The 16,148-nt window shown below is 35.9% G+C and overlaps 1 protein-coding gene across 6 annotated transcripts in view; it reads left to right on the forward strand.

Annotated features, from left to right (window-relative positions):
• The window catches only part of BDP1 (BDP1 general transcription factor IIIB subunit), a 122,930-nt gene extending 107,035 nt beyond the window's left edge, over positions 1-15,895 (forward strand). For all 6 annotated transcript variants that reach the window (XM_012527949.3, XM_012527950.4, XM_012527953.4 and 3 more), the window contains 2 exons: positions 938-1,187; positions 13,232-15,895. In XM_012527949.3, the coding sequence (XP_012383403.2) occupies positions 938-1,187; positions 13,232-13,366 (385 nt within the window). In that variant the 3' untranslated portion in view covers positions 13,367-15,895. The remainder of the gene's footprint in view (positions 1-937; positions 1,188-13,231) is intronic.
• Positions 15,896-16,148: the final 253 nt, after the last annotated feature.

Here is a 16,148-nt window from a genome sequence, read left to right on the forward strand (position 1 = left end):
CTCCACACGGGTCAAGGAGGTCCAGGGTTTGAACCGCGGACCTCCCATGTGGTAGACGGACGCCCTAACCACTGGGCCAAGTCCGCCACCTCTTTTATTTTGTTATTAGTGACCAAACAGTGATTAGAACAGTACTTCTTAGCATGGCGTTGGTGAGTTGGAATGAGAAGGATATGCACTAGCCTCCATAAGGAATAAGGGGGAGCGGAGAAGGGACTAAGTAGCATGAAAAGGCATATTTAATAATCTATTGGTTTGTTATATAAGCTAAAGAAAGTAAAGCTCAGCAATATCTTTTCTGACCTTATAGATGAGCTTAAAATAGAATGAGGGAAGCATCATAGGAGGTCTGGGTTTAAATAAGTTGAAAACAGTGTTCTAGAACAGGGGTCAACAAACTTCTTTTTATAAAAGGACGAAAATATTTTAGGCTTTGTGGGCCATATGGTATCTGTTGCAACTACTTAACTGTGCTGTTGCCGCACAATAGTAGCCATAGACAAATATATAAATAGATGAGCATAGCTGTGCTCCTATAAACCTCATTTACATAATCAGGTGGTAGGCTGTATTTGACCTGTGGACCATAGTTTGCGGCCCCCCCCCCCCCCGCTCCTCCATAGACTTGTATTCACCATCTCAAGATCAGTAGCTTGGACAGCTTGGGAACTTATTACAAATGGAGAACTCAGGTCCACACCCCACCAACTCATTCAGAATCTGCATTTTGATAAGATCCCCAGGTCATTTCTGTGCACATTCAAGTTTGAGAAGCAGGGCTGGAGAGTAAGCCTTACTTTGTCACAAGTATATGCCATATGTGTCATATTGTTATCAGTACTTAGAAGGTGTGTCATATCAGCCTTAATGGAAAAGTTTGGTATTAAGAAAGTATCTTCCTCGATATTCTTGAATATCTTTATATTTGCTTTTCTAGACCTGGCCGAAGACCCTTGGGATTTTTGTCTTTAATATGTTCAAAGAATAGTTTGGAGTCTGATGAACCTATTCAAGTCCGTAATAAGAAGCGCATAAAACCTCTTATACGTGTGTCAAGGCAAAATTTGAAAAAATCCAACATGCTAAATGAAAGTCAGGCAAAAACCCAAAAGTCCGCTGACCTGCCTCAGTCTCCAAGTATTGTTGTTAATACTCAGTCTGAGAATACTGACAATTCAGAAACTCAGGTATGTGTTAACTACTGTAATTTATTATTTGTATTGTTTGTATAAATTGGTTGGCTATCAGACTCAACTAGGAAAAACTTAGTAATTCTTATTTTCATTTGCATGTCAGAAATTATTACAGTATAACTTGCATCCATCTCCTTCCCGTCATACCCAACCCCCACCCCATGCTGGAAGAAGATAAGGTATTGAATTAGGAGGTAATAGTTAGTTTGGTACAAAGCCATTCATCTAGTCATAAATGGACACTTGATTGCCATTCCTTTTATGTACCATTCTGAACTGTGGAAGCAAAAGGAAGTGGTATCTGTATTTTATTTACCTTTCACCTAACTCCCACAAGATTTCAAGGAACTATGTAACTAGAATTTGTTTGGATATTTCTTTTCTATGCACTGTGAAGCCACCCAGATTGATAGCAAGTGCTGGGATGAAAATCTCTATGAACTTGTATCCAAGCCTTTGGAAGAATATTAGAGTGACTTAAAATCTCAACAAACAGAAAGCTGGTTCCCATCTGTTGGGCAGCATGAGCCTCAGGAAGGGTTTTTTTTTTTTAAATAAAGAACAGCTTTAAAATTATATATATATATATATAATTACTATTATTTCCTAGATTTATTTTCTGAGACTAAGATTTTATGTGTCTTATTATTGCCAAATAAGTATCTTTTTAGGAAAACTTGTTATAATTACCAACAGTGTGGTCATGCCAGTTTCATCACATCTTTGCCACCATTAGATATTAACACTTCAAAATAATTATTTTTCTTATTTAATATGATGGTAAAGGAGTGGAAATGTCATTTCATTGGTTTAATTTTTAGTTGCCAGTGACTTGTCTTTTTCCGTATATTTACTATTTTATCATTTTTAAATTTTTTTTGTTCCCTACCTTTGCCCTTTTATTGCTTTTGGGATCTTAATGGGTTTCTTAATAAATTTATATGAGATCTTTATGTAAAAAAGCCATGTACCTTTTGGCTCTTTGCTGCAAATAAATTTTCAGTTAACTTTTTTCTTTTCTTTTCTTTTCTTTTCTTTTTCTTTTTTTTAACTTTTGGAAGGATTTAGATAAACATAAGTTTTAAGTATTAAAGTAGTCAAATACATTACTTTGGGACTGGGATGTGAACCTGGGACCTTGTACGTGGAAAGCTGCTGCTCAACCACTGAGCTACACCAGCTCCCCAAATCCATTACTTTTTTATTTGCATTTCTTAAATTGACTTTATGATTAGGAAGTGTTGAGACCAGTTCTACATAAGGAATGCTCAAATAAAAGGCATAGCAGAATTTAAGAAAGAAACGTAATAAGTAGGGAAAGATGGGAACGGGGCCTCAAAGTCTCAAGGACTCAGAGCCTTGACCCAAGCTTCCACATCATATTTATTGAATGTCTCAGGGATGGGGGTATAGTTATTTTTTATTCTTTAGATAACATTTTGCCAGAATAATCATGTCCACATTTTTCCCATGTATGCTGTGCAAGGTTTAAATGTTTCCTTCTGCAATCAGTCACAGGTTGTCCAGGACAGTGTTCGGTCTTGACAGGACCTGATGTTCTAAGTTCCCTACCCTCATTTGTGTAATGGAAACATTTTAACCTCTGGCCATTTCTCCACATTTCCCCCTTTTCGTTTTTACAAAGTAATGAATGCAGCTCAGGCAGTTTCTTGCTTTATTAATCCCTGGAGGGTTTGTTGCATGCATTTGAGGACTAAACACAAAACAGATAGGAACAGATAATTAATATACCTCCTAGAAGACCCCCTCCCCAACTCTTAATCCATATCATAGGGTTCAGGGATCTTAATCCATCCACAATTCCTGTCATATAGTTTGTGAGGCAGGAAGCATATTGAATGTTTGTTACTTGTGCTTGTAATTGAGAAATACCTAAGCTTAAATTATCTCTATGGCCACACAGACACTTCACTGATTCCCAAGGAATATCACTGCTATTATATACATAGAGGATCATATAAAAACTGGATCTATTCTAATCACATTTTAGGCGTAAACACATATTTACAGTTTGTAATTCTCCCAAGCTCAAAACTGCATTTTCCAAGTCTACTAGATGAGTATTTATCTCTTTGTTAATTTGAGTTTGACTTCCCCAAGCCAAACTGGCATTCTTCGGCCATTTTTGGATAAATTCAGTAGTCTTAACACCTTGATGTAATGCCACTCCCAAAACAGCTACCACAGTAAATGAGGACTGTTATGCCCATAACAGCAGCTATCAATAGTCCTGTCATTATTTTTGTATGTTTGAACACTTGTAAGACTACTCATAAGGCATGGATATCAAGGAAGGATTCCCATGGTCAGTTTTGGGATACTGGAATCCAAATGCCCAACCGTCTTTGTAGGATCATGTAACTATAATTGGTAGAAAACCATGTCTCATTAATGCAAGTATAGAGTTTGCAAGAATCATTTGAGCACTGAATTTCTCAAGAAGTTTCATTCAAATAAAATTCTCCTACCAAGATATACATATGGATTGCTAACACAAGATTGAATATGAAAAGAAAACTTTTTTGAAGTATTGAATGATAACGAATAATTACGAGTATGCTGATAACTTTCATCCCAAATCTGGATTGGTTTTAAACTAAGAGGTATTTTCCTTAAAGGTGTTTGTTCTGGACCACCCTTTAATGAGGAGAAGGTGGAACCATTCCCATGCCATGCCAAATAATGGGATGGTCCACATGTGTTGTGGTAGTGGTATGATGATATTTAAACACACTCTATCTTTAAAGCATCATGAGAAGAACAGGTCTCATTTGTATTACTACATTTCTGAACTGCATCCCCCTTAGGGGCCAAGTCAGTTACAATTCCATGGGAACCATTAAGTAGCAACACACTACTAGACTGGCCACAGTTTTCCCATTGAATATGATCACTCTCAGGAGTCCATAAGGAATGGTACAGACATATCGGTTTATCTGGGGAATTCAAATCAGTGCTATTATATGGTATATATTTAAAACTCATTCCGGAGATGAGATGTAGTTGAGCTTTTGTAATATTCCATGTTTAGGAGTGACAGCCAGGCCTGCTGCGTCATATTTAAACATCCTTCAGCAGGCCCCACACATAATAGTAATTCAGTAAATCGTAGAATTAAATTGAGATTAGTACCCTTCTCATGAAGATGTAATGGTAGCCGAGGATTTTCCCATCCCAGTACTCAAGAGGCATCATTAACATAAATAGGAGGAGGAGTCTTCATCTGAGAGACTGCACACAGCAGGGAAGGATTAGGAATGTATGCCAAATAAGTGTAGTTGTTCTCAGCTGCTGCCCTGGGAACGTACTTATGGATGCTGTTATAATGGCTAACATGGAGACCAACAAATTTGGGGCAGTTACTGGTGACTCATTCTTTTTTAACTGTTGTTCATCTTCCTAATACAGATGTTTAATCTGTCCCCATGTTGGGGATGGGGCAGCTCGAGTCTTCAGAGTGGGACCCAGCCAGGTTGTCTTCAGTGTTAGACCTTCCATTTGCATGACTGGGGGTTTCAGATCCCACAGTAACTTCCATCGTCGTTTTGCATTCATGATAAGGCTTTATTCTACACTCAGGTACCCACACAGGACGTTAGCCGTCTCCTGGGGAAACACAAGCAAACCCTCATTCCCAGGTTAACAGCTTCCCCATTGACCATTTGTTGGTCAGCAGGTCATTCCACCAAATTAATGGTAATTCAGAAAAAGAACTGGTTTGATTCCTTTTATGATGTTGAAAATGCCATTCAGCCACTGTTTCCTATAAAATAGGCTCATAATTAAGAAAATTGAGAGTAAATAGTGCTTTATGTACCTGGGTATGCAGTGTCTTCTTATCTCCCCCTTTTTGTTTTTGTAACATTCTTTTGAGTCTGATTAGTACGTTCCTCAATAGCTTGCCCTTGCGGGTTATAGGGTAGACCTCTAATATGTGAAATACCCCAAAAGTCAAAAAGTGTTTTAGGGTGTTACTAACGTAAGCAGAAGCATTGTCTGTTTTGATGGACTTAGGAAGCCCCATTGTTGCGAAACAGGCTTGAATGTGTTTTCAGACATGGCAAGCAGTTTCACCAATTTGAGCTGTATCCCAAATCCAAAGTACATATCTACAGAAACATAACACATCTTGCCAAATGATGCTACATGGCCTGAAGCCCATGGGGATTCACACTAGGCTCCAACTGTCTAGGATTATTAAGAATTTGACCAGAAGGACAAGTGCAAGTAATTTCTTTAGCTTGTGTACAGGTTAAAGGCTATTGAGCTTGTAAACCTGGTGCATTCATATGGGTTAATTCATGAAAATACCTTGCTTCCTGTAAAAGAGGAGCGACCAATTTATCAGTGGCAGCATTACTTTGGACTAATGGTCCAGGGAGATTAGAATGTGACCCAATGTGGGTAATACAGAATGGATTAGCTCTATGTTAAATAGTCTGCTGAAGTTTATCAAACAACGCATAATGAAAATATTCCGAAGTAGGTATAATCAGAGCTATCTCAATAGATTGAGTAACTTGAACAACATAAGCTGAGTCGAATAAATTATTTATAGGTTCTGAGATATCTTGCAAAACAGTAAGTACCGCTATCAATTCAGATTGTTGCACGGAGAAACCAGGAGTTGGAATTTGCTTTTCTTACATCCTGTGTATTCAGCCAGCCCTTGTCCTGACCCACCAGTAAAAATGGTAGGGACATCAGGAATTGGTTGAAACTTTGTCGTTGTAGACAAAATCGACTACATGAGTTTAATAAATTGCAACTTGGGGCATTTAGGGTAATGATTATTTTTCCTATGTAGTCAGCAAAAACTATTTGCCAAAGCAAATGAGTTTGAATGCAAAAATCAACTTCCTTGCACAATAGAGGAAGAATAACATGTGAGGAGTATTGACCATTCATTGCACAAATACGTTCCCTTTAAATACTGGTTGCGCTATAAAGTCAACATAAGGAGACAAAGATTGACTATGCTACTAAATAAAAACAGCCATTCTACAATACTTTCTTGTTGCATAATAATTCCGGTAGGAGAATGTAGTGATGGGATAATAACGATTGCAGAGGTTTTTCAGGGTCAATCTATTCTGAGCATCCTGAATTTTTTCTTCAATAATCCTTAATTCGTGCGCAGCCTCTTTTATGTTGATTTTTGGGGGCTGTTCAATCGAGGATTACCCTGAAGCATTGAGAATAGTTAGCTAACTCATACATCAAAATACCCACCTTGGGTCTTAGCCAGTTTATATCTCCTAACAGTTTTTGTAAGTCATTTAAATTCTGAGTAGACTCTTTACGAATTCGAACGTTTTGGGGTTTGATTTTAATTTTATCAACTACAGATCCTAAATAAGTAACAGGAGTAGTTTTTTGTATTTTTTCTGGGGCTATTTTTAAACCCACTGCAGTCAAGTTCTCTTCTAAAGTGTGATATATTTTAACTAACTCCTCTGGGGAAGGAGCAGAACCCAGTATATAGTCCATGTATTGAATAATGCAACAAGATGAATACCTTGATCTAACTGGCTTTGTGGCCTTAGCTACGAAATTTTGGCATATTGTGGGACTGTTAAGCATTCCTTGTGGGAGTTATTTCCATTGGAACCTTTTCATAGGCTCTTTATTATTAAATGAGAGCACTGAAAATGCAAATTTTTCCCCATCTTTAATAGCCAAAGGTATGGTAAAGAAGCAGTCCTTTAAATCAATTACTATAAGGGACCTATTCTTAGGAATCATAGGTGGTGTGGGCAAGCCAAGCTGTAAGGCACCCATAGGTTGAATTACTGTATTAACAGCTCGCAGATCAGTTAACATTCTCCACTTCCCAGATTTTTTTAAATTGGAAATACCGGCGAATTCCAAGGACTAAAAGATTCCTCAATATGACCTTTATGTAACTGTTCCCTGACTAATTCATGAAGCACTTCCAACTTCTCTTTGGGTAAAGACCACTGCTCATCCCACAACGGGGTAGAAGTCCATTTAAGTGGGATGGGTTTAGGTGGTCCAAGGAGGCTCGACTGAGTAATGGCCACTATCCAAAAAGCTGGTAACTTAACCCTTCTCAAGTTTCATTGGCTACAGGTAAAAAGGGGTCAATTATTCCCTGATGGTATCTACCCAATCCCAATGCAGGAATATGTCCTTGCCTCTTTATTAGTCGCTGACTCTGTTTGCTGTATTGTCCAAATTTGGGAGTGTAGATTTCAGCTTGCTATTGTTCTAACAAATCTCAACCCCATAGATTAATGGGTAAGTCGGCAACATAAGGTTATAAAGTAGCAGGCTGACCATCAGGTCCTTGACAAGAAAATATTTGAACACTCTGCATTAATCCTCTGGGAGCGCCACGTCCCGCAACAGAAATGGAAGCCTTTTGCAAGGGCCATGAAGAAGGCCAATGACTAGTACTCTTAATTGAAATATCAGCCCCACTGTCAATAAGTCCCTTAAAGGACCTATTTTGGATAATTATTTTACATATGGGGCAGGACTCGAGAATCAAAACTCCAGTGGTGCTTGTACTTCCAAAACCTTTGTCACTGCAAGTTCTTGTGCTAGTTCCTACAGGAACATAGGGAAGCAGAAGTAATTGAGCTATATGATCTCCCAAAATAGTCTTCCATGGGATGGATGTGGACATAACAACTTGAATTTCCCCTTTATAATCTCAGTCAGTCACTCCATTATGCACCCTGACTCCTTGTGAAGAAAGACTACTCCTTCCTAGGAGGAGGCCAGCAGTGCCAGCAGGCAGTGGTCCTTTAAGTCCAGTTCTCACTGGAACTGGCTTATCCCCAGGGAGTAGAATAACAGGTTCTGCAGCAGGGATATCTATGACTGCGCTTCCTATTGTTGCAGGGGATAATTCCAAGACACTGCGAGTGCTGTTGATTGTTGGGATTGTTCTGCTGAACAGGGAATGCCCACTTTTGGTAAAGGGCTGGGAGCTGGCCCTCCTGGGAGTTTTCCTGACAAAGGGGTCCCATCTTTATGGTATACAGAACGGCATTGATTAGACCAATGTTTTCCTTTACACAACGGGGGACATAGACCCAGCTGTTTTTGAGATACCTTGTTCTGTTTTAAATTTGACATTGGTTTTTCTCTAAATCTTTTTTGACATTCTCTCCTCATATGGCCAAGTTTTCCACAGTTAAAACATTTGCCAAGGAGTCTATTGTTAATTTTTAAACCTGCCATAGCTTGAGCTATCATTTGGGCCCAATAATTTTCTGTTTCTACTCTTTGACACATTTTAATATATCCTGTCACATCCACCTTTCCTTTCATTGGTCCAATAGCTTTTTGACAATTCTGATTAGCATTATCATAAGCCATTAACTGTAAAATAGTATTGGCTGCCTCTGAATTACTGACCTGTTTTTTAATAGCTTCTTTAAGCCAGGCGATAAATTCTGGGTAAGGTTCTCGAGGTCCCTGTACTATGTTTTTAAAAGATACTGTAGGCTGTCTTTTTATCTCAGTTTTCTCCCAGGCCGCCAGGCAACAACGTCGAATTTGAGCAATAGCCTGGTTAGTCATAACTAATTGATTTTCAACTCCAGCCCAAGTCCCATTCCCTTCTAGTTGATCTAATGAAATTGGAATGTCAGGGCTCTATTATGAGCGGCTTGAGTTTCAGCATGATCTACCCACCAGGTTTTAAATTGTAAAAATTTTCCAGATCCAAGTGTGGTACGGGCTATAGGAGACCAATCAGCGGGAGTTAGTCTGGAGCCTTCAGCAAGCCCTTGTACTACTATGCCGTAAGTAAAAGGAGAATTAGGACCATATTGCTGCACAGCTGATTTTAATTCCTTTAAAATTTTAAAGGGAAAAGGTTCAGAGTAAACTCATAAACTCCATTTGGATTACCAGCATCTATACCTGGAGCCACCCGTTCATGGACTGAACCAGGAAATGCCATTTGAGAGCATCAGTGTCTCCCTCCCTTCTAGCCTACAAGATTCCCTTCTGTAAAAAGGATAATTTGTGCTGTATATTTCGAGGCACAGGTTTAGGGGGAAGAGGAAGAGGAGGAGGTATATCAGCTTCCTCAAAATTAATTAATGGAGGGGCCATAGGCAAAGAGTTTAGAATCAAAACCTTTAGAAATTTTTTTTGGGGGGAGGGTCATCATGGACCTTTTCTTCATCATCTTTTTCATCCTCTGTAAAGGTTCTAGGACAGACTTAGAAATAGTCCACGTAGGCCAAATAGTAACAGGAATGGAAGCCCCTTGAACATGTACTTTTAAAAATTCCGTATCAACTTGTTCCCAATCTGCTAATCTCTCTTTTTATTTATTTATTTATTTATTTATTTATTTATTTATTTATTTATTTATTTATTTATTTATTTATTTATTTCCCCCCCCTCCCCTGGTTGTCTGTTCTTGGTGTCTATTTGCTGTGTCTTGTTTCTTTGTCCGCTTCTGTTGTCGTCAGCGGCACGGGAAGTGTGGGTGGCGCCATTCCTGGGCAGGCTGCTCTCTCTTTTCACGCTGGGCGGCTTTCCTCACGGGCGCATTCCTTGCACGTGGGGCTCTCACGCGGGGGACACCCTTGCGTGGCACGGCACTCCCTGCGCGCATCAGCGCTGCGCATGGCCAGCTCCACACGGGTCAAGGAGGCCCGGGGTTTGAACCGCGGACCTCCCATATGGTAGACGGACGCCCCAACCACTGGGCCAAAGTCCGTTTCCCTAATCTCTCTTTTTATTTTATTTTATTTTTAAAATTTTATTCATTTTTTTTAACTCTTTTTATTTTAAAGTTTTTATTTTGCAGTAATTGTATATTCCCATGCTGTTGTAAGAAATAATGTAGAGGGATCCCATGTATCCTTTACTCAGTTTCCTCCACTTGTAACATCTTGCCTAATTATAGTGCAATATCACAACTGGGATGTTGATATTGATAGACTCAATACAGAACAGTTCCATTGCCACAAAGCTGCTTTATGTTATAGCCACACCTGCTTCCTTCCTGTCCCAGTTCCCTCCTTTACCTCTAGCAACCTGCTTTCCATTAAATTTGGCTCTTCAGGAGTATTATGTTGAGTGAAGCGAGCTAGGCACAAAAGGACAAAAATATTGTATGATTTTGCTCTTAAGAACTAAATATAATGAGCAAGCTCATGGCGTTAATAGCTAGAATGTAAGTCATCAGATAATAGAATGTGGTTCGAGAATGGAAAGCTGAGGTTTAATCTGTGCAGAATTGGTAAAAAGTTGTTTGGAAATTAATAGAAATGGTGAAAGCACATCATAGGATTTGTAATTAGTAGCACTAACATGGGTTTTTTTGTTGTGTGTTTTTTTTTTTTTTTTGAGTAATGAAAATGCTCTAATACTGAATGAATGCTCCACTTGGTGATTTTACCAAATGCCATTGTTTGTACATTGTAGATAAATTATATGGTTTATAAACAAAAAAATATAGGGTGGGTTGTGGGGGGAAATACCCCAAATGTAAGATATGGACTATGGTTAGTAGTAATACTTGGACAATGCTCTTTCATAATTTGTTACAAAGGATTCACAGTAATGCAAGATATTTGTGGGGGGGTGATGTATTGGGAACCCTGTGTGATGTTATGCATGTACGTTTTGTACGTTCACAACTTTTACTATACACTTATTGCTTCCATATATTCATTTATGAATGATGTACTTCAATAAATTGTTTTTAAAATGAAAAAGATAGAATATCATCTACATAATTGCCAGAAGGTGGAAGCCGTCCAAATGTCCATCAATAGATAAATATATAAATAAAATGTGGTATATACATTCAAGGGAATTATTCAGCAGTAAAAAGGAAAGCAGTTCTGATACATGCTACAACATTGATAAACCTTGAAGACACCACGTTGAGTGAAATAATAGGACATATTGATACAAAAGGACAAATACTATCTCACTTATGAAAAATTAGAATATGTGAATTCATAGAGACAGTAGATTATAGCTTATTGGCACAGTGGGAGTAGGGAATGGGGAGTTAATAATTTAAAGGATGATGAAAGAGTTTTGGTAACGGATGATGGTGAAGGTAGTCCAATACTGTGAATGTAATTAACACCACTGACTTTGTATATTGAAAGTGGTTAAAATGGGAAATGTTACATGTGTTTTACCACAGTAAATATTTTTTTAAAGAGAATGTTACATATAGATGAAATTATATAATTCATGACTTTTGAGGATTGGCTCTTTTCACTCAGCATAATTCCCTGGAATTCATCCAGATTGTTGTACGCATTAATAGTTGGTTCGTTTTTATTGCTGAGAGGTACTACATGATAAAGGTGTACCATTGTTTTGTTTAACTGGTTGAACAACATTTGGGTTGTTTTCAGTTTTTGACTATTACAAATAAACCTGAAATGAGCATTCATGTAAGGTTTTTATGTGTACGTAAGTTTTAATTTTCTGGGTCTAAGTGCCCAAGAGTGTCCTCATTATTTTTAATGACTACCTAATATTTCATTGTATGGATATACTATAGAGTGTGCTAGTTCCACACTAGTAGGCATTAGGTTGTTCCTAATTATTTACTATTTCAAACAATGTGGTAATAACTTATAAATCAGTCATTTGTGCATATTTATAAGTTAAATTCCAAGAAATAGAATTGCTAGTCAAAAGAAATGATTTTGGGGGGCTGTGTAGCTCAGTGGTTGAGCACCTGCTTCCCATATACGAGTTCAATCCCTGGTTGCCTCCTATTAAAAAAAAAAAAGAATGATTATTATTTTGGCAGATATTGCCTGATTGTCCTCCAAAATAATATCAGTTTCTATATGTATCAGTAGTATATGAGAGGGCCTTTTACTTCACACTTGTTTTTTGTCAAATTTTTCACTTCTAACAATCATTGTAGGTTTAATGGGTGCATTTTTTTATTGAATGAGGTTGAGCATCTCCTCATGTATTTGAGTCGTTTATGTTTTATTTTCTGTGAACCATCTGCTCATATCATTTGACTTTTTAAAAAAGAGGGTTATTGGTCTTTTTAAAATGGTTTGTAGAAGATCTTATATTCAGGGAAAAAACCCTTTGTCTGAGTTATAGGTTGCAAATATATTTTTCCCAGTATGTTGTTTGTCTTTTGTTTTTGCCTGTTGTGGTTTTTCCATGCATTTTTAATTTTTATGTAGATTAAACCTATCAATCTTTAATTTTAGGGCTTCTAGCTTTCGTGTCATTTAAAAAGACACCTCTCCCCCTTGCAGAATTATAAGTTCTCCAGTGGCCTCTTATAGTATTTTCTCCCCAAATGTTTTCACACTAAAATTTTCTTACTTATCAGATTTTATTTAGCCAAACTGTTAAGTCTGAGTTGTTTTTCCCTCAGGATGGTTATATAGTTGTCCAGTGTCATTTATTGACTAATTCAACTTTTCTTATTTTTTTTAAATGCAATTTTTATCAGATATTCACTTCCATGTGTGAAGGGTCTATTTCTAGTCTTCTATTCCATTGATATATCTGTGTGTTCCTGTGCTGATACCATACTGTTTAATAAATAATTTTATAAATGTTAATTTTGATAGGGTCTCTTTATTTTTTGGTATTTCCTATAAGTGCAGTTCTCTTTCATCAGTCTGTCTCTTCTTATGCCAATAAAAATATTTATTTATAGATTTAATACTGTTACATTTTTGTGTATTTTTTAAAACTTCATGGAAATTAGGGTGAAGTAATGGATCATATGTGGATACGCTGTCATTCACCTAATTGTCTCTATTGTTCCATATTTACTTGCTTCTGATTTTATTATAACTAATGCTACAATGGTTCTCTTATCCATGAAACTCTTACTATGTTTAGGGTTATTTCCTTATTATAACAGCATAAAAATGAAATTGTTGGCTCAGTGAGTATGAATATATTTAAAGCTCATAATATTTATTGCTATTTCAAGCAAATTATGCCAATTTAGACTACCACTAACAATATATAAATGTTGTGTAGCTTACTTATTTTTATTACCTTTTTAGGTTTCTTGCAGTCAGCCTCTGCCAAAAGAAGGAGGTAAAAGTGGCCAAAACTGCTGTGCATCTGAAGAGCAGCCAACAACTGTCTCTGAATTATTCTTCAGTGATATCTTTATTGAAGTGGATGAAACAGAATAAAAATCTTTTTTTTTTTTTTTCCTATAAAAGCCTGAGCTTTCCAGAGTCAATTATATCAACAAAGCAGTATTTAGAATAAAACAACACTGTTTTTCTTTAGGTTGATTTTGAATATTTAATGAACTTGGTTATAAAGCTTTTAAAATCAGTGGAAAACATTGCTAAAGTTTGCTTCATTCTGATCTGTTGAGCATTTTGGAAATACCAAGCAATTAGACTGCTTTCTCTGACAGAAATAGCAACTATTGTTTACATTTTGACTCTTCCTGTGCTGAGCGTACATGGACATTTTGGAATGTCATATTATGGATAAATGTCTCTTTGTATCAATCATAGAGCTGACAACATATTTGGAGGTTGATTGTATTTAGGATTTAGTAAATTTCTTTTTGTGAAAAAAAAATTTTTTTTTTTAAAGATGATGGGGGCCTTTTCAGTTGCCTCTAAGTATATGAAAGCAAATTGTGAAACTCCACTTTAGTATGGTAAATGTTAAAAAAAAGTTTTCTATTATCAGCTGTTTGATTGAAAAATACGTATTTTTATAATTCAAGTTGATGTAACATTAGTTCTAATTGAAAAATTAATATTTAAGCTTATTATTTATATAGATGAAACATCAGAGAGCTTATTTATTTTTAAATTTTATTTAAAAGGATATTCAGTTTTAGTTGTTTTCACCTCTCAGATTGTGGGTCCAGAAGATATTAACAAATTTGTCTCCCTTCTGTATTTTAAGATATTTAAAGTGGGATTACTAAAAGTGTTTGGATGGTGAATATTCTTTGAATACATTTTTTCTCATAGTTTAGTATACTGAGTTTGTACTGTGAAAATTTTTGTTTTTCTTATTTCTTAGCTAATCTCAGGATTTGCACGGGGAAAAACCCTTAACTTCATGTATGAAGCAGATTTCCATACAAAACTAAATCTCCTTTACATACATACACACACAGATGCACAAATGTTCTTTTTTCAAAAAACAATATCTTGATAATTTTTTACTCTTTAAATTCTGCACAAGAAACCCTTAGGCTTTTAAGCACAGAACTTAATTGCGCTGTTTATGTTGAAAACAGAAATGAAGATAATAAATTCATCAATTTGAATTTAAGGGTTATTTTTAATTTCCAGTTTTGATAATGGACATCTATAATTCTAGTATGTATCCAAGCAGATCTTTAGCGGTTCAATTTAAACTTTTCAAAGAAGAATTATTTATTCTGCTTTTATTTGAAAAGTCTCCTGGATTAATGATATATTAGGTCAGAAGTCAGAAAGCTTTTCTGAAAAATATTTTCTGCTTTATGGGCCAACCGATTTCTGTGATACCTTCTCAACTCTGCCACTGTAATACAAAAGCAACCATACACAGTACTTCAACAAATGGTTGTGGCTGGATTTGGCTTAGTTTGCCAACTCCTGCTTTGGACAGTAATTTTTTCCTTAAGGTGCTAAAGTCTATATGAGTTTTTTGTCATTAAGGTCATGAGTTACACCTAAAAGTTAAAACTGTTTGCATTATGAAGAGATTGGTATGTCAGTTAGGAAGATGTTTTTTAAGCTAAATAATTGTGTTTGTATAGTTAAAAAAAATGGCAGCCAGTTTTCAAGTTCACTAGTAAAATAGGGATTGGCTCAGCGAGTATAACAATATTTATTGAAACTATGGCTATTATAATATTTTTTATTCATCACCTTACAGTGAAATTTACAGTTTAATTTTTTTACCACAAAAGAGGATCTATAAATTTGGAATTTCTCTATGGGAATGCTTTTATTTATTTCATGTGAATTAATGTGTCACAGAAAATCATGGTAGTAAATCACATTGCTATTTTAATACTCTAAAATTTTTTAAAACCTCATTCTGTAAAAGGTTATTAGTGTTATTTTGGGTGTTAAGTTGCCACAATTAAATTATTTTATCCCTATTGTAATTTTTATTTTTTTAACTTTGTTAAAATCTGTTGCTTGTTCATCTGTAATAAACTAATTTTGTGGAAGATGTAGTTTTTTTACTGTATAAAGAATGATTTTATCTGTGGGAATTCATTGTTAGAGAATCAAGTCATCCAACTAAATTATCCTACCGCTACATCCTAAAGACTATTTAGAAAAGTTTAATCAGTGTATATTTACCTTACAAGGTGGAAAGACTTGTTGACACCCGTGTTAAGTCTGATTCATATAACAAAGGTGTTGCAAAGAATTTGTATTTTATAAATCTTAAAGGAGATACGATTAAAGGTCTTTATCTTTTCTTGGCTTTTGCTCCTGAACACTTAGGGCTTAGTAAGTGATGAAAATGATTCAAAAGCCTAATTGTTGCTAAATGATTGAGGCACAGATTTAAAAATATTAATATCTACTGTTTACCACCATGTTCTTTGAAATAGAAGTGACCGTGTATTCTGTCTGACTTGAAAAGTCTGACAAAAAAGCAATAGCTGTCATTTGTAAATTTTGTTGCTCCAAAGAAAGCAGTTATGTTCGATAAATTATGTAAATAAAAGTTATTTTATACTATTTCTGTTGTCCTTTATGTTTCAAAAAACTAAAGATTACAGTTAACCAAAAGTAGTTTGTTTTTTTGACTTATATTCTTTCCATAAAAATGTACAATGGAAAGAAGTTATCTTTATTCTTCTATACCTGCTGTGGAGGATTTTAAATTATTTTAATATTGCAAGAAGAAATAGGTTTCCCCCTACATTTGGAATGTGAGAATTTGCTTACTTTTTTGTTTGTTAATCCTTATAAAATGCATATTTAAATATAA

This window comes from Dasypus novemcinctus, chromosome 2, assembly GCF_030445035.2.
Source record: "Dasypus novemcinctus isolate mDasNov1 chromosome 2, mDasNov1.1.hap2, whole genome shotgun sequence".
NCBI classification, from domain to species: domain Eukaryota; kingdom Metazoa; phylum Chordata; class Mammalia; order Cingulata; family Dasypodidae; genus Dasypus; species Dasypus novemcinctus.